The 26,080-nt window shown below is 45.2% G+C and overlaps 1 protein-coding gene across 1 annotated transcript in view; it reads right to left on the bottom strand.

Annotated features, from left to right (window-relative positions):
- Positions 1 to 23,391, bottom strand: part of BCAN (brevican) — a 35,941-nt gene extending 12,550 nt beyond the window's left edge. Inside the window, exons 1-7 of the mRNA XM_056853456.1 lie at positions 23,308 to 23,391; positions 21,096 to 21,488; positions 19,980 to 20,154; positions 17,696 to 17,823; positions 15,081 to 15,374; positions 9,797 to 10,129; positions 5,110 to 6,300 (exon numbers count right to left, since the gene is read on the bottom strand). Of these exons, the coding sequence (XP_056709434.1) occupies positions 5,110 to 6,300; positions 9,797 to 10,129; positions 15,081 to 15,374; positions 17,696 to 17,823; positions 19,980 to 20,154; positions 21,096 to 21,488; positions 23,308 to 23,389 (2,596 nt within the window). The 5' untranslated portion in view covers positions 23,390 to 23,391. The remainder of the gene's footprint in view (positions 1 to 5,109; positions 6,301 to 9,796; positions 10,130 to 15,080; positions 15,375 to 17,695; positions 17,824 to 19,979; positions 20,155 to 21,095; positions 21,489 to 23,307) is intronic.
- Positions 23,392 to 26,080: the final 2,689 nt, after the last annotated feature.

Below are 26,080 nucleotides of genomic sequence, written 5' to 3'. Positions count from 1 at the left end.
TCTACTCAGACTGGCAGCAGCTCTCTGGGGTCTCAAGGAGGACTATTGTATCACCTACTACTAGATCTTTAACTGCAGATGCCAGGGATTGAAACTGGGACCTTCTGCATGCCAAGCAGATGCCTTACCATTGAGCCACAGCCCCTCCCTACCAAAGAGAAACGTTTCAGTACCAGAGGGAATCCGATTTCAACATTGCTATATTAATAGAATGTACAGAATGTGAAGTTGTTGAAATTGAGTTCATGGACAAATGCGATTACTTTTTTGGGGTGTGTATGTGTGAGAATTCATAACAAACCAGAGTTCTGCCATCTTATGCAGAATAGGAATTCTCATCTGAACTTTGCTCCCCAATTAGGATTTCTCCGTTTTCCTTTTGCATGGTTTTCAAATTTCATGCACACAAAACTTGCTACCGCTTGTACTCCCTTCAGTTCATTTGTGCCTCCCCCCGCTCCATATTTTCATTGTTCAGGCATGCATTGATAAAACATTGCAAAAAACCAATCTTGATCTACATGCTTGTAGATCAAGCGTGACTTTTTTTTACCAACACACATGAATACAGGTGTACATTTGTAAAACACCGCACAAAAAGAATTTCAGTGCAATTATGTGTATGGTTGCATCAAGACTTTTTTTGGGGACAACATTTGCTCATCTGTATCTGTAACATTTGCTCATCTGTATCTGCAAGAAGGGAAGACAATGTAAATGAACTGAAGGGACTGAACACTGCAGTAAATTTCATGCGCTGTCATGCTGGAATTAACAGTTCCCTCTGCCAATACTCTTAATACAACTATGTACCAATCTGCAAGGCTTAACTATGCCTCAGCTCATCTAAGGTAAAGGTCCTCTGTGCAAGCACCGAGTCATTCCTCATCCATGGGGAGATGCCACATCCTGACGTTTACTAGGCAGAATATGTTTACGGGGTGGTTTGCCATTGCCTTCCTCAGTCATCTACACTTTACCCCCAGCAAACTGGGTACTCATTTTCCTGACCTCGGAAGGATGGAAGGCTGAGTCAGCCTTGAGCCGGCTACCTGAAACTGCGATCGAACTCAGGTCGTGAGCAGAGCTTGGACTGCAGTACTGCAGCTTACCACTCTGCGCTACGGGGCTCCTCAGCACATCTACAGAAACGTAAACTTCAGGTGACTGAAGCTTATTAACCTAAATGCACTGTACCTCTATTGTTGTCCTTGAGTCTTATCTTGGAAAAAAATCCCCCCTCATTGATTCTGCACATGCGTTAGTAACAAAAGCCCACCAAGGGCTGCAGAATGGCTGTGCCAGACATTGTTCACTTCCTCACATCCACGTTTGTTCTTGACCAATGGCTTTTAGGTCTTTTGAGTCATCCAGCCTTCGCCCCTCTCCCTTAATGCAAAGTTTGTTTGGTTGCTTGGCAAGCAAATTGGTATGTGATGAAGACAAAGATTAATGTGGTGACACAGAATCATAGAGTTGGAAGGGGCCACACAGGCCATCTAGTCCAACCCCCCCCCCCCCGCTCAAAGTCATTGTAATAGCACCCAGAAAACTAGCATGTCAGAGAAATGGGTGGGCAAGAGGCCTTCTCTACATTTTTCCCATGTGGAGGGAATTTTTCTTTTTAAGGAGAACAAGGTAATGCGAGCTCCCACCTGCACTCTGAAGTAGAAAAGCCCAGATCCTAAGCTGCATCTCATTAAGAACGATGAGTAAATCAAATGATTGCGAAGTTTAGGCAAGATTGTTTTTCACAAGGCAAATTAAAAGAAGAAACAGAATTTGAGGCTTTGGTTCATAAGGAATCGGAGCATATCCTGGCCAAAACATACAAACGCTTGCTCAAATATGAGACCGAACAAGAACAAGTTAAAGTTTCCACTACATCCAGAATCGATGTTGCTGGGAATAAAACCGGAAAAGATAGACAGGAATCATAGAGACCTGTTCAGTTATATGATTACAGCAGCAAGAATAACGTTGGCATCAACCTGGAAACAAGAAGATATTCCAGAATTATGAAAATGGCAAGATAAAATGACAGAATATGATGGCAAAATTATCAAATTTGGTGAAGGGCAGATCGTCGGGATGAATTCCAGAAGAAATGGAAACCATATTTTGAATATTCTAAACTGAAACCTTAACCTAATAAAGAGGGGAGGCAGAATATTTGTGTTTATTAGGAAAGCAGAATAGTAAAACAAGGATAATAAAATAATGGATGTATGAAGCAGTTTGATATAGAGTAGTAAATAGTGATTGTTAGCCAAGTACTGAGTAAAAGAAATGGTTGAGACAATTAATAAGGCTTTTAAAGATTTGAGATTTATTATTGTATCAATAGACCGCTGATCTGGTATTTCTCTTTTTTCCTTTGTACTTAAGAAATGATAAGTATAAAATGAACCCCTTGGAAGATTGATTAAACGGTATGGAAGGGAATGAATGATTTTGTTATGTGTACTTGTTTTTTGGTTTTTTTGAGAAATTTCAATAAAACTTTATTGGTTTGCTAGGTTTTGACCGGCTCTTGCAACAGATTCCTGTGAGGTTTACCCAGGTGCATCAGGGTGAGGATATACAAAAAGAGAAAGCTTATGATGCATCCCTCAGCGGCAGGATGAGCCCACCTTTCTCCTGGCTTCACAGCTGAAGTAACACACATGTGCACCAACTCGAGTTGGCTCAGTCATCGGTCTTGTCTGTCCCGGAATGTTTCGGGTCAATTACTCACCGTGTCCTTTTAATATTTAAAAAAAGCACCAAAGAAAGGCCACACATGTAACCATTAATTGTTCACCTTATTTGTTTTATAAAAAGGTACAATGCTGCCTTTTAAAGGGCATTTTAGAGATGAAAAGTGAGGAGGGCTTTTTAGTGGCCTTTAGGAAGGTTGGCTTTAGGAAGGTTGGCTCCTCCTCAGAGGACTGTAGCCTGCTCAAATTCCACAAAGCTCCTACACTCCCCCTTCCTCTCCCTTCTATATGTTGCTTTCCAGCCTCACCTGTTTCCTGCCTCCCTTGCTTTGCTCACAAGTAGACCTTTATTCACAAGCATTCCATGGGTCCCAAGGAAGATCTCTTCTGGGTTAAAGGAAATGGTCACATGACAGAGCAGCTGCTTCCTCTGTAGCTTCCCTCTCCACCTTCTTCCTCCCCGTTTTGTCTTTGGGCTTTTCCACATTCTCATTTTCCTCACTTGTCGGTTCCTGTTTCTTCAGGGGAGCGGGTTCTGTTTGGCCTGTTTTGCTCCCTCTAGTGGTCATTTTGATATTACACTGGTTTATGTCCAGCATAAAAATCTGCAGTTTAAATCTGCAGGGAGATATGCTAGACTTAAACCGATATAGAATTGCATCGATCACTAGAAAGAGCAAAACATGTGCAGAACAGAACCTCCTTCCATGAAGAAATAGGAGCTTACAAGCGAGGAAAATGAGAATGCAGAAAAGCCCTGAGTCAAGGTAGGGGTGGTCCTGGAGCCCCCAGACATGACAACTGTATTTTCCTGTGATTCACAGTCCAGTGAACTGAAAGCTACAATTCCCATGCTGCTCATCATGGAGATTTTCTTGCGCACAACCAGGAGTTCCAGTCTTTAAACACTGTGGTGGTCTCTGTCAGAGGGGAGATATGATAGAGGTCTATAAAATTATGCATGGTATGGAAAGAGTGGACAGGAAGATGCTTTTCTCCTCTCTCATAATACTAGAACACAGGGTCATCTGCTGAAGCTGGAGGGTGAGAGATTCAAACAGATAAAAGGAAGTATTTCTTCACACAATGCATAGTTAAACTGTGGAACTCCCTGCCTCAGGATGTGGTGAGGGAGTCATCTTGTTTGTGACTTTCTAAAGGCACCTGGTTGGCCACTGTGTGAACAGACTGCTGGACTTGATGGGCCTTGGTCTGATCCAGCAGGGACTTTCTTATGTTCTTATGATGGCTGCCAACTTGGAAGGTTTTAAGAAGGGAGTGGACATGTTCATGGAGGAGAGGGATATTCATGGCCACTAGTAAAAATGGATACTAGTCATGATGCATACCCATTCTCTCCAGGATCAGACGAGCATGCCTATTATATTAGGTGCTTTGGAGCACAGGCAGGATAATGCTGCTGCAGTTGACTTGTTTGTCAGCTTCCTAGAGGCACCTGGTTGGCCACTGTGTGAACAGACTGCTGGACTTGATGGACATTGGTGTCAGGCTGCTATCTCGGTCTCAGTATTGTTTCTGTGTCGGTACTGTACTGTCTGATCCAGCATGGCTTTTCTTATGTTCATATGTCACTATCCTCTTGCCCACTGGTTCCCACCTCTGTCACTATCCTCTCTCCCACTGGTTCCCCCCTTGCAAGGACAGATTAGGTAAGAAACAAGGGTATCAGCAAAGAGGGCAGGCTGACAGCATATCTGTTATATGCTGGGGGCAAACTTCAGTGGGGTTGTTGTGGGCTCAGCTCATAAATGGTTTGGGAAGGAGAGAGAACCCTCGATTTCATCATAAGCAGCATCCCCCATCCTGAGATTTGGATACATCACTGGCAAGGTGAACGAAAGATCAGTGCAGAGCCGGAGCTGAATTGTGACCTTAAGCAACATTAGGGACATTTGTTCATTAATGGGGAGGGGGGAGGACAGACTAGAACATGAGGCAAAGAGAAGACAACAGGAGACACACAGACAGTGGGAAGCACACATCCAGCCAAGTTGTTTTCTTCTAGAAATCTTTTAATTTTCTTCTTTCTTTTTATTAGTCCCCTTATTACAGTGATTTATGAGCAGCGCTATTCTTGTCAACAGGTTTTTTTTTTCTTCATGAAAACAGTTGTTAAAACACTTCACAGAAGTAAAAGATTAAAAGAACATGCACTCTCTTAGAACTAATTGTTTGTTTGTTTGTTTGACAAAACGTGTGCTTCTCCGGTTCCTTTGCCTTCCCCGATCCAGGTGACGAGGAAGGAGGAAAAAGAGAGAAAGAGAAAGGCATATACAAACAAGAAAGCACAGCTCAGAAGAATGGCATTAGTTGTGGGGCGGGGTTTAGTGTGAAAGTTCAGCCAAAATGGCTGCCACGAGAGCCAAGGCAGTACAGCCAAAGGGGTTACCTGAAATATTCACACCTGCTCCGAGGCTGGCGCTTTCAGTGGGCAGGACAGGCAGAGGGTGGGCAGTAGCCAAGGAGGGCTTCGTCAGCGGAGTGCCCACAAACGATGAGCCAGAAACATCTGCGGAGATGCCCTTTGTAAGTGAGGTGGCCACTTCCTCGTGAACATTATATTCTTCTGCTCGTTCAGTCCTCAAGTCCACTGTGGCCTCGGTGGCTGTCGCAGGGGTTTCCGTTTCCTCATCAGAGTCATCCACTGATGGATCTATCTGAGTACTTACATCGTACGCCTCGGTGGTCTCCTCAGTCTCGTGCTCCTCCCAAGGAAGATGGATGTCAATTGGGTGTCCCAAGTCAAAGCTGGCTGTTCCCTCCTCAGGACTGGAAGTAGCAATGGTGGGTGAAAGCCATACAGATCCAGAGTGTTCCTCGATGTCTTCTTGCAGACTGGGGGGCACAGTATTAGGGGGCATGGGTAATGATGCGTCGCCCGTTGGTGTCATCCCCACAGGTATGGCTGTCCCCAGAGGCACAGCCCCTGAAAATTCTGCATCTCCCGATTCACCAGGATGACTGGGGGAATGGGTGTTGACAAGTCCAGAAATGAGCCCACTTTGTGGGGTCGGAGGGGACTGTTTGTCCTCCTGACTTGACTTTGGGGTGGCGATCGTTGCAGAGGTATCATGCAACCCTGAATTTTCAGGCTGATGGGGAAGCCCAGATTCTTCCAGATCGCTATAGCTGATGTTACGATCCACCTGTTCCAGAGGGACATTCTTTTCTTCAGCCACAATCTCAGAAGTAGATGACGATAGAACTTTGTGTACCCCATCAGAAGACCCCGCCCCACTACTTGCTTCATGAACATCTAAGTTATCAAAAGATCCTGTTTCTGTGGTACCTTCCCTTCCGTTCTGCTGAGATGGGACAGGATCTGATGGGCTGTTAAAGCTGTGGGGTTTCTTCTTGTCCTTAGACTTGCTGAGGTCTGGAGAGATTTTGGGTGATGCCTGAGACCGATGCCCAATAACTGCATCTTCCATGTCTGGCTCGGCCTCCCCTGGGGTGGCTTCTGAAGGACTGGGTACATTCTGCTCCTCCTCAGATTCCTCTTCAACCTGCAGGCCAGGATCCAACATCTGATCATCTTCGACACTCAAGGTCTCTTCTGAGCCAGGCTCAGGTGCTTCACCTGCAAAATGTCAAAGGATGCCAATGAGACATTATGAGCCAAGTCCTTTCCCCTAACAAGAGGCAAATCCCCCCCCTTTAGCTAGAAAGGACAACCTACAGAATGAGAATTTGCTGATCTAACCATGGGTGAAATCTGTGTGTGATCCATTTAATCTACAACATTGAGATGGATCCGGCAGAAAATGAAGGAAGGAGGGCAATTTTAACTATTTTCCCAGTTATAGACATCCAACTCCCCCTCATTGTGTTCCGAGGTGGGGTCTCTTCTTCTCCAGAATCTAAGGCCTTTTACGCAGGGGTGTTTTCCCATGGTCATCCCCGCTGACTGCTTTGGGGGCTTCCTTTTAATTATGCATGCCTTTTCCGCCCGTCAGAGGTTGCCTCGCTCTCCCCATGCGTTTTGCCTGCATTTTCCAGATTCTGGCTAAAAAAGCATCTGGAAAACACAGGCAAAACGTACGGGGAGAGCGAGGCGACCTCTGACAGGTGGGAAAGGCATGCATAATCAAAAGGAAGCCCCGAAGCAGTCGGTGGGGGTGACCACAGGGAAACATCCCTGCATAAAAGGCCTAAGGAATTGTCACTACAAAAGGAAACGTGAGACCCCCACCTCTGTTAAAAGAACAAAACAAACCACAACTGACATAAGATTGTTGGTGGGGAGAACCCAACAATTTTAAATTGCAAAAATTTAGATTTTGAATTCATCTGTTTTTAGATGGCCGAATTGGATGTGATGCAGGACAGACTTAATTGATCTCCCAAAGTGTTTTTATTTGTTTTTTTCCCAAGGGGCTCTGAATTAGATAAGATCAGTAATGCAGTGTGTGTGTGGGCGGGAAGTTCTTAGACTTTACCCAAAGGGCCATTTGCCTGCTAAAAAATGCCCACCTGTAGCTGGCTTTTCTCTTTGCAAAAATATGCGGTTCTGATACCTTTTTCTGGCAACTGGGAAAAGAGTGTATGGGTGTGTAAGCACACCTCACCAGCAACCTAATTGAATTCGGAACACCTTGTGGCTGTATTACAGGTGGGAAATGGTAGAAAACATGGAGGGAAATATTGACGAGTACTACCTGTCAATTCACATCTCCCATATCAAGTTTATTTTGGACCTTGGAGGATAATATTGACGAGTGTAAAGGTAAAGGTCCCCTGTGCAAGCACCGGATCATTCCTGACCCATGGGGTAATGGCACATCCCGATGTTTACTAGGCAGACTTTGTTTACTGGGTGGTTTGCCAGTGCCTTCCCCAGTCATCTTCCCTTTACCCCCAGCAAGCTGGGTACTCATTTTACCAATCTTGGAAGGATGGAAGGCAACCTTGAGCTGGCTACCTGAAACTGACTTCCGTCAGGATCGAACTCAGGTCGTGAGTAGAGCTTTTGACTGCAGTACTACAGCTTACCACTCTGCGCCACGGGGTTCTTCAATATTGATGAGTACTACCTGCCAATTCACATCTCCCATATCAAGTTTATTTTGGACCTTGGAGGATGTTTCCAGATTGATGAATAGAATAAGTGAAAATAATAGCACTAAATACTAAGTACTCTGGAAATGTCAGGGACAAATGAGCCAGATTCTTGAAATCCAGGACTAGGATCACCTGCAGTTTTTGTTGGCTTGTTTGTACTAATTACTAGGCAGCTTTTGAAGTTTGAGGATGAGGCTGGAATAGAATTTTTTTTCTTTTTTAAAAAATGCCCTCTTTCCTCCTGTGCTGGTTGCGAACAGGCCTAGAGGGAAAATGTCTTGCCCCTTTAAAGAGGCTTAATCTGTGGAAATGGGCAGTTGAAGCTTTTTATGGCAGGGAGGTAAATAACATCACCTGGTAAATAACATCCCATTGAGCCTCTATTAAAAAGGTAAAGGTCCCCTGTGCAAGCACTGGGTCGTTTCTGACCCATGGGGTGACGTCACATCCTGACGTTTTCTAGGCGGACTTTGTTTACGAGGTGGTTTGCCAGTGCCTTCCCCAGTCATCTTCCTTTTACCCCCAGCAAGCTGGGTACTCATTTTACCCACCTCGGAAGGATGGAAGGCTGAGTCAACCTTGAGCCGGCTACCTGAAACCAACGTCAGTTAGGACTGAACACAGGTCGTGAGCATAGAATCATAGAATCGTAGAGTTGGAAGGGACCACCAAGGTCATCTAATCCAACCCCCTGCACAATGCAGGAAATTAACAACTACCTCCCCCCCATATCCCCAGTGACCCCAACCCTCCCCCCGCAATGCAGGATTCCACAATCAAAGCACTCCCAACAGATGGCCGTCCAGCCTCTGCTTAAAGACCTCCAAAGACTCCACCACCCTCCGAGGCAGTGCATTCCACCGTTGAACAGCCCTCACCGTCAGATAGTTCTTCCTAATGTTTAGGTGAAATCGCTTTTCTCTTAGTTTAAATCCATTACTCCGTGTCCTAGTCTCTGGAGCAACAGAGAACAAGCTAGTTCCCTCATCAACATGACAACCTTTCAAATATTTAAACATGGCTATCATGTCTCCCATGAGAGCGGAGCTTGGACTGCAGTACTGCAGCTTACCACTCTGTGCCACGGGGCTCCTGAAGCCTCTATTAAGGAGACATTTTTCTCCAAGCCTGTTGGCAACTCGAAGGTGTCTCCCTGACATAAATTTTATTACCCCACCTGCACCTGAAGCCCCAATAAAGTTAGGAGTGGAAGAGGGGAACGATGCTGCCTCAGACACTGTGAGGAGTCAAACTCCTATTCATGTCAAATATCAAAATAACAGATCAAGGATCAGATGGCAATTATAAATGGTGGTATAAAGCATATCCAATGAATACGGAATGAATCAAAAAGTATTTGATTCCAGAATCTGCACAGGAGAATGTGGAAGAAAATTTGTGTGTTGGGTGGATGTTATAAGAAAGGGGGGGACGTGTGTGGTGAAGTAAAATATAGAATTGGGGGGCAATTTTGCCATTTTAAGCAGCAAAATTACACACTTACATTTTTTGGTTTTAAACTGTAGTCTTGGTGGCTATAGGGTGTACAAGGTGGGGGAAGCCTTTTAAATGGATTTGAAAATGATTCTGGGCTTTTCCGCATTCTCAGTTTCCTCGCTTATAAATTCCTGTTTTTCTGGGATTTTCCCCCCAGTTCTGCATGTGTTTTGCTCCCTCTAGTGGTCGATTCAATATCGAACAGGTTTATGTCCAGCACATCTCCCTGCAGATTTAAATTGCAGGTTTTTATGCTGGACATAAACCTCTGATATTGAATCGACAACTAGAAGGAGCAAAACATGTGTGGTACAGGAACACTGCCCCCCAGAAGAAACAGACTTACAAGTGAGGAAACTGAGAATGCAGAAAGGCAAAGAGATAAATGACAATTTTCTCCATCCCTATGTTTATACAGGTCAGAGGAGGGGTTTGGTAGGAAAAATCACGTGGGGTGAAGGAATAACTCCCTTCCTGCAATCTGGCAGTACTCCAGAGAGGAGACATTTTCCACCTACCATTCCGGTGTCTTTCTGCACAACTTCCATCTCTCTCTTTTCCCCCTTCCTGGTCTCTCTGGCCTGGTCTTACATCACAGCTAACGGGATCTGCCTTGGGCCCTGGTGGGGCCTCAGGGGCAAGCGCTGCCTCTTCCGGGGCACTGCTCGGATGCGGAGCCTCAAGGATGTCCTGTGAAATAGGGATGGAGTAAATGGCGCCTCTGGATTCCTTTGCCACCTCATGCTCCGCTTTGAGCAGCTGCAGCTCTTCCATCTTTTCTGTCACAGTCACAATCATCTTGCTGCCCTCTGCCTCAGAGATAGGAGAGTCAGAGAAAGGGCTTGTATCTTCTTCTGTGGGCAGAAAGAAAGCGGGATGTTACTGCCTCTGGACTTTTCTCCACAGTTCCTCAAAAAGAGCACGGAACGGCTGTATGTGTCATGAACCTCATTCCTGGGAAAATTAGATGTAATAAGTTTCATTCATGTCTTTCTGCTCCATTCACATCTAAAACAGGCCTGGGTTTTTTAAATATCAAAATGGGTGAAGGGAGCTGAATACTTCCTCTCCCGCTGCTCAAATACTTCCCCCTCCCCCTGCTCATTTCCAGTACTGGACATCTGAATTGATGGAACATGAGGAGGCAAGGTAGAGAGATGCTCAGGGCCTCTTCTTCCATGTTCCCCTCTTGTCACAGATACACACACCCTTCCTATTTTACACATGAATATCATCCTCATCCAAGTTTCTTCCCCCAGTTTTGGAGATCTGAATAAGAAGATCTTTCTTCAGAAGTGGAAGTGAAGCAGTGGGACCCTACATTGTTCTGTGCTTCGTTTCCAGATTTTGCACAGAGGACCGTGTGCTCATCGTTCAATGCATCTTGAATTCCCATCAGCTGGTCTGTTCATTTCCCCTTCTCTGCATTCCTGATGCTCAGGAATTCACTGATAGAACAGTAAAAAAAAAAAAAAGCAGTCTTGATGGGATACAGTCCTGTCAAGATTCTTTGTGTGTAGTAGAAGAAGAAGAGTTGGTTTTTATATGCCGACTTTCTCTGCCACTTAAGGAAGAATCAAACCGGCTTACAATCACCTTCCCTTCTCCTCCCCACAACAGACACCCTGTGAGGTGGGTGAGGCTGAGAGAGTGTGACTAGCCCAAGGTGGCTTCATGTGTAGGAGTGGGGAAACAAATCCAGTTCACCAGATTAGCATCCGCTGCTCATGTGGAGGAGTGGGGAATCAAACGCGGTTCTCCAGATCAGAGCCCACAGCTCCAAACCATCGCTCTTAACCACTACACCACATTTTACCATGAACTGGAGCACAGATGCAGTCATACATCACCTCAGGATTACATTCTTCCAGCTGATTTTTATCTTTCCCCCATTTTTATATTACTATTGCGCATATGGACATTGATAAAACAATATAAAAATGTTGATACAATTTTATGAATAATTGCATTAAAGTTTTTTTGGGGGGAGTGGAGGGGGGTTGTACTGTACAGATAAAACACTGCCCCCCAAAAATCTTGATGGTTGTGTAGACAAGATCACACAAAGACTGCTCTTTTCCAGTGTTTCACAAATGGGGAGGATGGGGAAGAGATACAAATAAGATGAAGCAACAGAAAGTAGCAGCAAACCACACATGGTCTGATTCTGGAATTCATTTTAGAAATTCGAAAAGATTCTTAAGTGTAAGGATGTGTCACTGGCAACCAAGATCAGGTTAATTCATGCCATCGTATCCCCTATTACTATGTATGGGTGTGAAAGCTGGACATTGAAGAAAGCTGATGGGAAGAAAGTAGATTCCTTTGAAATGTAATGTTGGAGGAGAATGTTACGGATACCCTGCACCGCCAAAAAAAACCAAATCAGTGGGTTTTAGATCAAATCAAGCCTGAACGGACCCTAGAAGCTAAAATTACTAAACTGAGGCTGTAGTACTTTGGACATATTATGAGAAGACAAGAGTCACTGGAAAAGACAATCATGCTAGGAAAAGTTGAAGGCACCAGGAAAAGAGGAAGACTCAACAAGAGATGGATTGACTCTATAAAGGAAGTCACGGCCCTCAATTTGCAAGATCTGAGCAAGGCTGTTAAGGAGAGGACACTTTGGAGGACATTGATTGATAGGGTCGCCATGAGTCGGAAACGACTTGACGGCACTTAACACACACACAATGAGAAATGCACTGCAGCAACATTTCAGAACAATAAAGGATGGAATGGTGGAAACCATTTCTGGAAGACCAGTTTTCACAATCCTTTTCCAAATAACTGAGACATTTTAATTAAATGTCTGTCTTCCACCATCCAATAACGTAGCTAATGCTATTACATCTAGTTTAGCCAGCCGTGAAGCGTAGAAATCTCAGATAATAAAATACGGGTCCTAAAGCATCCTACTAAAACATATCCCAGAAGAATCTGATTGTACTGAAGACTGTTGGGAGACAGATTAAACATGAGCTAACAATCTCCCAGGAGGCCCATGGTGCAGAGTGGTAAGCTGCAGTATTGCAGTCCAAAGCTTTGCTCACGACCTGAGTTCGATCCCAACGGAAGTTGGTTTCAGGTAGCCGGCTCAAGGTTGACTCAGCCTTCCATCCTTCCGAGGTAAGTCAAATGAGTACCCAGCTTGCTGGGGGTAAAGGGAAGATGACTGGGGAAGGCACTGGCAAACCACCCCGTAAACAAAGTCTGCCTAGAAAATGTCGGGATGTGACATCACCCATGGGCCAAGAATGACCCGGTGCTTGCACAGGGGACCTTTACCTTTTTAACAATCTCCCAGCCCCCCAGACTTCCGCTACCAGCTTCAGAATATCACTGCCTCCATGGATTTCATGAAAAGAAGAACCAGAGCTCACACTGTGTCACCATTGATGAAAGTCTGCACACAGTTTCTTGCCTGTTGCAAGTGTGTGTCTCTGAGCTGGTGGCTGAAGGAATGAATTGTCAGCCAGGAATCAAAGGCTAGATTGGTGACTATGCAGTGCATGGCCTTTAGGGCAGTTGGCTCCACACCTGTACAACTCCTTTCCCAAGAAAGCCTGCCTGGCCCCAGTTACTTTAGGAAGTTAAAGAAGTTCTTTTTTCCCCCTCCAGGTTTTTAAACAACTGTTTTACAAAAAATTCTCACCAGCTTTTACATGCTACTTTAATTATCTGCATGTTTTCATGATCAGCTTTGTGAAGAGAAAAGCTACACACTCTCTCAGTGGGCTAGTCACGCTCTCTCAGGGCCAGCCTCACTAGGGCTGTTGATTCAGTAAAAACCGAACTGAAAAAAATACCGAATAAATGCCATTTCGGTAAATTTCTGGTTCGGGTTTACCAAATCAAGAAAATCTGAGAGGTTGGCAAAGCCGAATTTGCCCTTCCCAAAAATTCAGCTTTATTAGGAACGTCATTCAGGAAAATCTGAGAGGTTGGCAAAGCCGAATTTGCCATTCCCGAAAATTTGGCTTTATCAGGAAAGTCTTTCCAAGGCTCATGCGGGGCCATTTTTGCAGGTAGAGGTCCCAAATTTTCAGGGTATCTAGAAGGGACTCTCCTTGCAAGAACCTCAAAATTTGGTAAAGATTGAGTCAGGCGGTCCAGAGTTAGGTGGTCTGAAAGGGGTTGCCCCATCATCCTCCATTGAAATGCATTGTCAAAGTGGCTGTGACTCTTTAATCTGATCTTTGCAATGTATCTCAATGGAGAAGCCAGGCTTTAAACAGTGGGTGGGAAAGTTCACCCAGTGCCTCCACAGAGATACAATGTGATATACTTTGTCTCTATGGAGGTGCGGGGCGAACTTTCCCACCGTTTAAAGCCCGGCTTCTCCATTGAGATACATTGCAAAGATCAGATTAAAGAGTCTGAACACAGCCACTTTGACAATGAATGACAGTGTAGGAGGATGGGTCCCAAATTTTCAGGGTAGCTTGAAGGAACTCTCCTTGCAAGAACCCCCACGTTTGGTGAAGATTGGGTCAGGGGGTCCAAAGTTATGGGGTCTGGAAGAGGTCATCCCGCTTTCTGCATAGGAATGCATTCAAAACCGTTTGTATTGGTTTTAATGGAGGAAGGGGGCGACCCCTTCCAGACACCATAACTTCGGACCCCCTGACCCAATCTTAACCAAACTTGGGGGTTCTTGCAAGGAGAGTCCCTTCAAGCTTCATGTGTTCCTGTGACCCCAGCAAGGGGCTTTCAAGGCAAGAGAGGTGCAGAAGTAGTTTGCCATTGCCTTCCTCCGCAGAACCTTCCTTGGTAGCCCACCATCCAAGTACCAACCCTGCTTAATTACTGAGAAGTGACAAAACTGGCTATACCATTCCACCTTTCCTCCTAATGATCACACAGATGTTTTCTGATTCTTCAAAACATGCCCTCCTTCTTTTCAGTCACTGGAAGTGGTCACACACACACACTGGTTAAAAAAAAAATTCTTAGGGAGTGCAAACCAGACTTTTAGGTGCTCCTCCCTAACCATGAATCCCACTTTGCCGTAGACAAGGAACACCCTCACACACACACACTCACACATCCACACACACACACACACACTATCAGCCCATTCCTGAGCCTAAAGGGCGAAAGTCCTTAGGAGGCCAGGAAGGGGCTGTGTCGGCATTTATGGGGCTCTCATAACAACCCTATGTAGTAGGTTTGGCTGTGATTGTGTGACTGGCCCAAGGTCACCCAGCAAACTTCCATGGTGAGTGGGGATTCGAACCTGGGCCTCCCAGATCCTAGTCCAACACTCTAACCACTACACTATGCTTACTAGCCACACCACCCACCCCCTCACACTTCACTGACAGTTCTACTCTGCCCGCTGTGTTAGTATGCTGAGAAAGTTCTTCTGGTTAAAGACGTGTTTGAAAACAAAATTGGCATTTCAGAATACACCTCAGCAGCTACCGAGTACGAAATGGCAGGTTGCACACTGATTAGTGCCTAAGTGATCATGCGCATGTATTGACATAGATTTGGATTAAAGAGAAGACATATCTGTTCCCTACTCAGAGGTTTAACTGCAATAGACTTTGTGGAGGGAGTTGCACCCTGAAGAATCATAAGGAATTCCCCTACGAGTAAAAACAAGGATTAAAATAAGAACAATAATTTACATGGGGTGGCGACCAGAAAATAGGGACTGTTCCCGAAACATATGGGGGTTTGGAGAATACGTCATTTCTATGCCTGTCAGGCTGCTGCCACAAGAGCTGGGCAAGGCTCAAAACTTGACCACCCACTCAAAGTCCAACCAACCCAGAAGGTGGATACATTTACCTTCAAAACAGTACACATCGTATTTGCTCTGGGGATCAGGGAATCCAGTCTGATTACGGAAGAGGAAGATAGTCTTGACCCCTGGCATGTTCCCCCCACACTTCTCCCGTGGGGTCGCGATGGGGTAGCGCACACTCCCGTCTGCTAGCCAGCCAGGGTTACAGTGGTCCAGCCCCTCATTCCACGCTGCGTACAGCTGGCCCGTCGTTGCTATCTCCGCTCCCCGAGACTGACACTCCGCTTTGGCCTCTTCCCAAGTGAATTTCTCTTGAGAGCTCACCACAAACAGCTCTCCTGCAAGCAAAAACAGGCCAGCCATTCATTCCTGAAAACAAAAGCAAAACAAAGTGCCCAAGCCTAATTTCTTTCCCAGGAATTCCCTGGGGGGGGGGGGTCACAGAGACCCAGCCCAGGCCAAATGCACAGGAACAAAAGTTTACACATCTCTAAGGAAAAGCTTCCAATTCAAGTCATCCACCATAGAGTTTCACTGAATCTTTATCATAGTTTCTGCTGAATTGGAGAGAGGCGTGATATCACTTCTGCGTTTGCTCTCGAAATGACATCATGCTATTGTTTTTTCCTTATTTTCCCACTCGTGGGCCTACCAAGAGGGAAGGATCCTGCTGAAGCAGGGGACCCTGGCAACGCTACTTTAAAGACACAGGTAGCTGCCTTGTACTGAGTCAGACTATTCGTTCTAGTGATGCCAGCTGGGCCTAGTTTACAAGGAGTATACTGGGAGCAGAGATAAGGTGGCCAACCTCCAGGCAGCACCTGGAGAACTCCCGCTATTACAACTGATCTGCAGATGACCCTGGAGAAAAGGGCTGCTTTGGAGGGTGGACTCTATGGCATTACACCCTGCTGAGGTACCTCCCCTCCCCAAACCCCACCCTTCCCAGGATCCACTGCCAAAATCTCCAGGTATTTCCCAACCCAGAGTTGGCAACCTTACCAACTCCTGGTTGAGAAATACCTGGAGGTTTTGGGGGGTGGAGCCTGAGGAGGGTGGGGTTTGGGGAGGGGTATAATGCTATAGAGTCCACCCTTCAAAGCAGCCACTTTCTCTGGGGGAACTGATCTCTGTCATCTAGAGATCAGTTTTAATTCCGGGGGATCTCTAGCCCCCCCCCCTCCGGAAGCTGGCAGCCCTCAGCAGAGATCAGACCTAGCCTTCTGGCAGTAAACAAGTTTACTTATGTTTTAATCCTGCCCTCAATGGTCTGGAAAAATCTCAGGTAGAGCAGGAGATCGACTCCTAGGTTACCATATCTATCCAGGGCAGTAATATCTGTGTTGACTGGCAGCATCTCTCCTGAGTCTCAGATGGAGGTCTTACATAAAGCCTACTATGTGATCCCTTTAACTGGAGATGCTGGGGATTGAACCTGGGACCTTCTGCAGGCAAAGCAGATTCTCTACCGATGAGCCGTAGCCCATCCCGTGGCCCCCATAGATCAATATGCTTTTTCCTTTACACTTCACATCCAAGGGTCTTCTGCATCCATGCATACAGTTAGAACCAGGCTAAGGAATTAAGCAGTCAGCAGTAACCAGCCCTTCTTTGCTGTCTACCCGCCCCCGCCCCCCACAACAGGTAGCATTCAGAATTAACTACTGTAACTTCCAGAAGAGCAGGAGATTAACTCTTAGGTTACCACATCTATCCAGGTCTGTAATGTCCATGCTGAATGGCTGTGGCTCTCCTGAATCTCAGATGGAGGTCTTGCACATAGCCTACCATCAGATCCCTTTAACTTCTCAATCTGGAGATTCCATTTAGCTACTACTAAGGTCGTTTATGCTTGGGTAGCTTCACTCACATTCGCCCCCGGTCTGTCTTGGTTGTCCCTTGGACTTATGCATGAGTTTTCTGTCCATTAGAGACGACTTTGCTGTCAGCCCTCACAAATCCCGGGTTTTCCCATTCCTCTGTTAACCTGATTCTTCCCTCTCCTTCCATCCCAGCCCGGGTGAAATCCCCATGCATAAAGCAAAGTGCGGGACACGCAAGCTTGGTTTCTCTCACAGCCAGTTACAAAGCAGCATGTAAAGAGGCAAGGATTCAAATACTTCCTACATCCTCGAGCTCTTTCCGACCAGAAGAAAGGCTTTTTAAAAACGAGGCTTTGATTCCCCCCCCTTTAAGATTGCTTTTTTGTTCTTAAAATGCTTTTTTATGTGGTAATTGGGTTTTGGGGGGAGGAATTTTCTCTCACAGTAAACACTACAACGTAAGCCAATTACAAAGCAGCATTTAAAGGGGTTTAGAGGAACTGGTTTGAGCTTGGAGACTGCTGCTGGTGCATAGATTCCCAACAAGAAAGTGTGGGTCCAGGGAGCAATGAACCTCAGATAAAACTCCCATGCATAGACGACCTATGGCTATTTCTGCTGGTTTCCTGGGACTGCAAAACAGACAGGGCTCTCAAGCATTCAGGAAGCCATTGTACAGAGCTGGTAGTTCGCATTCAGCATCGAATCTCCATTAGCGCTGACATATTGTAGGAGGTTGTCTAGTGAATCCTCCTGAAGAAGCAAGCAACCCACTTCTAGTTTCCAAAGCCCCCATGCCCATGAATATGCCTGATTTTTTCACAGCGATATATTACCATACAGTTCTTCAGCGTAGCAATATACATCGTACATATCTTCTGGGTCCACGACACCATAGTTACGAACTCCAGGGAACCCATCCATGTCCCCATAACAAGCTTTACGAGGGGTGTGTATGGGGTATCTAGGGACGAGAACAGTGCTTGGTTTTTGTTGCTGTACAATGCACATCTGTCTATCCAACATCAGCAAGCCAATCCAAGGCTAGATTTGACTGCCGTCCAACATTTTGCATGGAAAATCATGATGGTGATGAAGTTCAAAATTAGGAGATACAAATAATCCAGTCTCAAAAACCCTTCTAGAGCCCATTATGGATGAGGTTCAGAACTCTTTTAATGTTTTGGCCCAATTCATCACGAATGAATTCACCTCACCACAAACCCTCCTTTTCTCACTCAGCCTTACCTGGTGGACATTTTGAGGAGCTGCCTAACTCATAAGAACTGGGGCCACTGGAATGACAGGACATGAATTCACCATGATTCTTCACATTATAGTCTAGGTCTTAAGGGAGGCATCATTGAAAGCCCCCTCCCTATTGCTGCTTCCTGGTAGGCATTGAGCAGGGGGCAGTGAGCGGTTGGGGCCGCTTGGTGGGGCTTGTGGCAGGGGAGTTTCTAGTCTCTGTCATACTCCTAGTGTTAGGATCTGAACTTTAGAACAGGCTAGGATTTTTTCTTTGGGAAGTAAATGGTTTCTAGGGGTGTATATCAGACAAAGCAGAAGCGGAAAAACCCCAGAAAAATAACCTTTTCAGTATTTTTTTGCACTGAAAAATGGTGGCAATTAAAGGGAGCCAAAAAGTGGATCCCCAAATAATGCTGAATTTCTTCAGCATTATTTGGAGGGCTCTTTTATAAATCCCCCTCCCCTCTCCCCCCCTCTCTTACCTGCTCGATGAGTCTGCCACCAGCCCTGAAGTCCATGTGTCCGAAGTCCTTGATGGAGCGAGCACAGCCTTCAGTCCATGTGGAGTTCAGAGCCGGCAGTGATGCAGGACTGAAGGCTGGGCTTGCTCTGAGCCCAGTCTTCAGCTCTGTACCACGTATTTTTTGGGTTCAGGTTTAATAAAATCCGGGAAAACTGATATGGCAATTCGGCTTTTTCCGATGCTTTGAAAATTTCTGGGTCTATTAAACCTGAACCCAAAAAATACCAAAAAAAAATAAAATAAAAATGGTGCAGAGACCTGATGGTTTTTTCCAAGCACATTCCCAAAGGGGCCTGGGCAGGTTCACTCATTATAAGTGGGGAAAACATAGGGGAAAAACACCCTTTACAGATTGAAATGCTATCTTTCAGATCAGTATAGCCCTTGAGTAAACAATTTTAAGACTTTTAGTGCCCAATAAAAATATCAGTGTCCTAGAAAACCAGAGAGGGAGAGAGAGAGAGAGAGAATGACTCTTGTTTTCCTATTAACACAGCATGAAATGCACAACTGAACAGGTGGGTCAAGTCCTTGGTATCTTAGATTTCCCCAAGAACAGGTGTTAATCTGAACACTGAACCGTTTTGGTCAGAGATCATGGTCACATTTTCACTTTGGGATCAGCTGGTACTTTCTTCTGCTCAGTTACAATAGTAGTTCTTAAGCAGATTGGACCCTATGCTACACTTGATTCACAGGCTCACTATTAACATTAGTAGCGCATCACTGTAACACACAATATTCTGTTTCCATATCTTCCTGACTTGTCCATCTAGAATTTCTGGAAATTTTACATCTTTCCATCCTACATTGATCTCCCTTCATCATCTTGCTTGGTTATGTGGGGTCATACTATGTATTAGCGGTGTTCCTTGATTATTTTCCTCTTCGCTTTAATTTGGTGTGTCTGTGTTTCTACCCAAAGTAGCCTGGGCAGGCTGTATCTAGGCAGAAGAATAGTGGAAAGGATGAAGTTGCTTAACCTTGTTGCTTCGGTGATTTTCCAGCTCAAAATTGCCCTTGCTAAACACAAATCCAGAAAACGAGGGGGAAATGCGCGGAAATGCAAGGGGAGAGCGAGGCGATCTCTGACGATTGAAAAATGCATGCATAATTAAGGAAAAGCCCTGAAGTAGTCGGCGGGGTTACCATGAGGCAACAGCCATGCATGAATGGCCTATAGGAAAAATAAAACTTGGGGTTGGTGATTTTGAGCAGGAAAATTATCTGAGAAGGAAGAGCGAAGGAGTCTCTCTTCCACTCTGAGGCAATCGGCTGCTTTGGGTTTGAAAAAACTAACAATGAAGGAAAGGCTCTGTTTAAAATATAGTTTGAGCCTCACCTACCTGACCGTTTGGTCTGCAATCCAGCCTGCATCGCACTGTTCATAACCACTGAGGTAGGCAGCATACAGCTGTTCCGGGGTTGCAATCTCAGCATCTATCCTGGCACAGGCTTCCTGTGCCTTGGCAAAGGTATATGTGTAGCGGGAAGAGCCTTCCCGGTAAAGAAACACAACTCCTAGAAGTTGAAAGAAGACTGTTAATAAAGATAAGCTTTGATTGTACGCCAGGAAAAGGCTCTTTTATCTTTTTTATTCATGGCTAGTCATTTTTTAAAAAATTCATGGCTAACATAGGGCAACAAATTGTATCGAATACCCACTGACCACCTAAGCATCAGCAGGCAACTGGAGCAATCACCTGGAGGCAGATGGTAAGCCTACAACTCTGGTGATGTCAGCTCTAGGTTGGGAAATTTCTGGAGATTTGGGGGTGGAGCCATAGACTCCACCTTCTAAAGCAGCCACTTTCTCCTGAGGTCCTGATCTCTGGTGTCTGAACTTAGCCGTTGTAACTCCAGGCCCCTTTGGGGGTTGCTAACCCTACTTAACACAGTCATGTGCGAGTTGCGGTTTCTCCTCAGTTCCTGCATCTGTGGTGCATGGTTTGTCTCAGGACCATGTTTCGTGTGGAGAAGGGGCTTCAGACTTCTTCCCTGTGACATCGCCCCAACCTGAAACAGTCAGGCGGGTACTATTTGTCCTTTTGCGAAACCCCATGTGTATCTTAAGAACATAAGCACATAAGAAAAGCCATGCTGGATCAGACCAAGGTCCCTCAAGTCCAGCAGGCCAACCACTGTGTATCTACAGAGAAAGCAACTTGTTCCACCCTTACAATTTTCATCCTAGATACGAAGACTTAATTCTGCCCCCCCACTAAACTTTAGAAACTAATATTTAGGGTTGCCAACTTCCAGGTAGTAGCTGGAGATCTCTTGCTATTACAACTGATCTCCAGCTGATAGAGACATGTTCACCTGGTGAAAACGGCCGCTTTGGCAACTGGACTCTATGGCATTGAAGTCCCGCAACTCCCCAAACCCCGCCCTCCTCAGGCTCCGCCCCAAAAACCTCCCGCCGGTGGCGAAGGGGGAGTAGCAAACTCTAGCAATATTACCTTTCACCTTCACTTCCAGAAGGTCATGGCCATCCTCAATCCCATGTTGCACATCGCAGCGGTATACCCCGGAATCGTTGGATCGCAGTTCACTCAAGAGCAAGGTGGCATCTGTCGGCGAACCCGGATAGAAGGGAAGGGTGACTCGGTCGTGGTAAGCTTCGTTTACCTTCACTTTTAGGCCCCGAGCGACCAGGATTTCAGCCTCCTTCCCTTCTGTGATGAAGGACCATTTCACACGAGGCGCCCCCTGGACAGACTGGCGCCCTGCAGTTCCGGAAGTGGGCAGGGGGCGCAGATAGGTAACATGGCAAGGGATGGTGAGGCTGCCAGAGAGCACAGCTCGTACCGGTGGATGTCTGGGAATGGAGACTCGCAGCGCTTTGGAGGTATCTGTAAGGGGGAAAACAAATAAGTAAATTTGCTACAAGGTATAACTTACCTAGGTTTCTACTCTACCCATAGAGTCTAGCACCGTAGAGTCTACCCACCAAAATCAGCCATTTTCTTCAGGGGAATTGATATCTGTAGTCTGAAGATCAATTGTTTTTGGTTGCTTAAAGGACCACAACCTTTAACAGCTCTACCATCTGATAGATAGGGTTGCCAGCTCTGGTTTAGGAAATACCTGGAGATTTGGGGGGGGGGGGGTGGAACCTGGGGAGGGAGGGGTTTGGGGAGGAAGGAACCTCATTGGGATATAGTACCATACAGTCTGCCTTCCAAAGCAGCCATTTTCTCCAGGGGAACTGATCTCTGTAACCTGGGGACCAGTTGTAATTTCAGGAGATCTCCAGACACCACCTGGTGACTGGCATCCCTACTGATAGACAAGGAAATAATTATATAAAACACATTTAAATGTTGCATTTAAACGTTCTTCAGTTAACATAGATGTATTACAAATGAAACATTGAGGTCTAATGGAGAAAATGTTAGAAATTCTGAAGTAAGCGGTGTCAGCTACATATTCCAAAAAGGGTTCAACCATCCTCAAAACGCCATCTTACAGAGAAGGCCTACAAGCAGATCATGGCTGCCAAGGACTTCTCATAGGACTACTAACCTCCAGGTGTGGCTTGGAGATCTCCCAGAATTACAGTTCATCTCCAGACTACAGAGATCAGTTTCCCTGGAGAAACCGGCTGCTTTGGAGGGTCAGCTGTATGGCATTATAACCAGGGTTGCCAACCTCCAAGTACTAGGTTGAGATCTTCTGCTATTATAACTGATATCCTGCTATTATAACTGATCTCCTGCTATTATAACTGATCTCCTGGAGAAAATGGCTGCTTTGGCAATTGGACTCTATGACATAGAAGTCCCTGTCCTCCCCAAACCCTGTCCTCCCCATGCTCCATCCCAAAAACCTCTCACCAGTGGAAAAGAGGGACCTGGCAACCCTAATTATACCCTGCTGAGGTCCCTCCCCTCTCCAAACCATGCCCTCCCCAGGCTCCACCCCCCCCCCCCCCGCAAATCTCCATGAATTTCCAGAGCTGGCAACCTACCTTCCCAAAATGATGAACTATGTCTTAGTGAGTGATCTCAACAGACTAGTAAGGAGGCTTCCTTTAATTTCATTTTTAAATAAAAGTTGAATATCCAGAGAGGGGATGTATGAGGGCCAGTGGCCACAGAACGATCACATTTTTAATCCTGCTCTTTCTCCAGTGAGCTCATGGCATTCCCTCCCCTTCATTCACCCTCACTATAATCTGTGAAGTACACTAAGATGAGAGACAGAGACAATCCCCAAGGTCATCCAGTGAGCACTGGCTGAGTTGGGATGGGAACGCAGCCTACCCCAGTCCTGGCCTGCAATTCTAACCACTCCTCACATGGGTTCTCAGTGGAACATTCATTCACATATGCAACCCAATACTGCCACCACCATTACCTGTTGCAAACTGAAGTAGTACAACTAAGTTTGCCAACCTCCAGGTGAGGCCTGGCGATCTCCCAGAATTACAACTGATCTCCAGACTACAGATATCAGTTCCCCTGAAGAAAATGGCTGATTTGGTGTGTGGAACCTACCGGTAGGGTAGACTCTACAGGAAGGTCCCTCCCCAAGCTCCTTCTTCCCCAGGCTCAACCCCAAATCTCCAGGAATTTCCCCGCCCTGAGTTGACATCCCAAGGTACCATCCAAGAACAGAGTTAGCCCGTGATCTGCTAACTGTATGAACCAGCCCTGAAACCAGGGTTACCTGTGCTTTCTCTGAAGATGGGGGATGCGCTCACGGAAACAACCTGGGCAAATGCAGAGAATATCAACAGGATGTAAGCCATTCTGATTTCTGCTAGAGAGAGAGAGGACAAACAAAAGAAATTAGAGGGACAGAGAGAAATTAAAAAATCTCAAGCAACACATAGTTCCAAAATGCTTCTCTGTGCGCTGACAGAAAGCAGAATATATATCCAGCAAGGAATACCACCCACCCTATTTGCAAACAGTTCCAAGTTCAAACTTCTGGTATTTCTAATTAAAATGTGCTGGATGAGACAGAGGAACAGTGGATCCTCATTGCGTGGATCCAGCCTGCATAACCTGATCTTTTTTTCAAGGTAGAACAAATACATTAGGAATCCTCCATTTTTCTGTTCTTTCTTTCTGAATTTGGTACAGAGCACTTTGCATGTGTACTTTACTTCAGTAGTCAATTCCTTCAATTCATTTACACCTCCCTGTGCATTACCAGTTGCACACACTCACATTGATTAAACACTACTAAAGAACAAACTTGATGGTAAAGTTACATTAAGGTTATTTTTCTGTGGTGTTTTACCAATGCATAGGAGCATATTTGTGCATTAGTAAAATCATCACATGCAAAAGATCTTGCTATGATCACACATATAATCCTATCAAGACCGCTGGTTTTGGAAGGATAAAGGATTAGAAATGAACTGAAAGGTGTGGCAAAATATGCATGCTCCAAATCCAGAATTTAGAAGAAGAGTTGGTTTTTATATTCTGACTTTCTCTACCACTTAAGGAAGAATCAAACCGGCTTACAATGATCTTCCCTTCCCCCCCCCCACAACAGACACCTTGTGAGGTAGGTGGGACTGAGAGAGTGTGACTAGCCCAAGGTCACCCAGCTGGCTTCATGTGTAGGAGTGGGGAAACAAATCCAGTTCACCAGATTAGCCTCCACCGCTCATGTGCAGGAGTGATGAATCGAACCCGGTTCTCCAGATCAGTCCACCGCTCCAGACCACCGCTCTTAACCACTACACTCTGCTAGCTCCCAGAATCCAGAATGAAGCATAGAGCAAAATTATGGAATAATGAAACGAATGGGGAAAATCCATTCATCCCTTATAGGGAGGAACATTTGATCATGTAAACCTCCACCTGCACTCCAAGCTCAGACAAAGGGATGACTGTCTGTATTTACTCAGTGGTCAAGAGAGTACTCTGCTTATGCTCAGGGATACTCTTTTCTTCATGGATTGATTGATTGATCCTTGAGCTATGGCCTTTCCCCACTTCTCTTTTGCACCAAATTTATACCCTTTTGTCTTCTTTGCTTTGTTGTCATCTTTAATAATAATTACGGGGAAAGTCAGGTGGTAAATGTGTAGTACTAACACTATATCGAATAGTACCCAACCTCTGATATAAAATTGTATTAAACACTCACAGTGGTGTATTTATGCATGTCTTGGTATAAACAAAAATTTACTTTCCACGCTATGATTACAAATCAATATCTATTTTAAATTTGTAACACAGTTCTTACAAATAAAGACCTTCTAATACATAGTTAAAGATGATTCTGTTGCTTGAATGTAAATTTATGTTTATACATAAACTACTGTGAGTGTTTGATACAATTTTATATCAGAGATTGGGTACTCATTGATATATTGTTGGCTTCATCTTTGGCATCTCACAGAGGGTTGCCAGGTTCCTCTTCGCCACCAGCGGGAGGTTTTTGGGGCGGATCCTGAGGAGGGTGGGGTTTGGGGAGGGGAGGGAGTCCAATTGCCAAAGCGGCCATTTTCTCCAGGTGAACTGATCTCTGTGGGCTGGAGATCACTTGTAATAGCAGGAGGTCTCCAGCTAGTACCTGGAGGTTGGCCACCCCAATCTCACAGTACCTGATAAGAGATACCAACATTTTAGGCATTGTAGCCAAGTTTCTTTTTGGTGCAAGGCAGTAAGCTGCCAATAGGCCATTGAAGTCTTGCTTGCAAATCAACGGCTATCAACGAAAATGTCAGCCCGTGAAAGACATTTCATTGGCAGGCTCTATCCCCTCCTTGCTCCTCTGTCTGTCTGTCTGTCTGTCTGTCTGTCTGGACAAGCTTCTTCTCAAGGGCAGAGCAGTATTCTGTTTTTGTGACCTTTCTTCCATGACTGTCTGAAGCATTTCTGCATGAGGGAACTGGTTTTCCTTGCTTCATTTAACAGTATTTCCCGGATATTTTAAAAAGGCTTGGCCTGGCTCATAACATTCAGAACCTTTGGCATTTGAAAAAGATTGTTTCGTCCCAGAATCCTGACACGCTTTATTCGGCAGGCAGGCAGAGGCAGACCTGAGCTGAAATGCATTTGGATTTTTAATTTCTCTTTTTAAAAAAAAATTATTGAAATTTTCAGGAGGAAAATAAACATAACAAAATCATTCATTCCCATACATACAGTATAATTAGTATTCCAGGGGATTAATTTTAAACTGGTCTTTCATATCATGCTGGAAAATTGTTTAATTAGTGATCTTTCTAAATCCTTCATCACTATTCCCACTGCCCTTCTAGCTATCTATCAGTACAATACTTGATAAAATTCATTTCTCACATTATTACAAATAATTTTAACCGTTTTAATCATGCCTTTTAATCTATGCTTTACTTTTATTCTCCGCCTACTGCTCCAAACTGAACTATTTCATATTTATAGAGAATCTACTGCCTTTATATTACTATTACTCTTACCTGCACAACCAAACTTATTTAAGGGTCAGATGCAGC

The sequence above is a fragment of the Euleptes europaea genome, chromosome 7 (assembly GCF_029931775.1).
Source record: "Euleptes europaea isolate rEulEur1 chromosome 7, rEulEur1.hap1, whole genome shotgun sequence".
In the NCBI taxonomy this organism is placed as follows: domain Eukaryota; kingdom Metazoa; phylum Chordata; class Lepidosauria; order Squamata; family Sphaerodactylidae; genus Euleptes; species Euleptes europaea.
The sequence above is the reverse complement of the archived record's forward strand: the minus strand, read 5'-3'. Positions and strand labels throughout refer to the sequence as shown.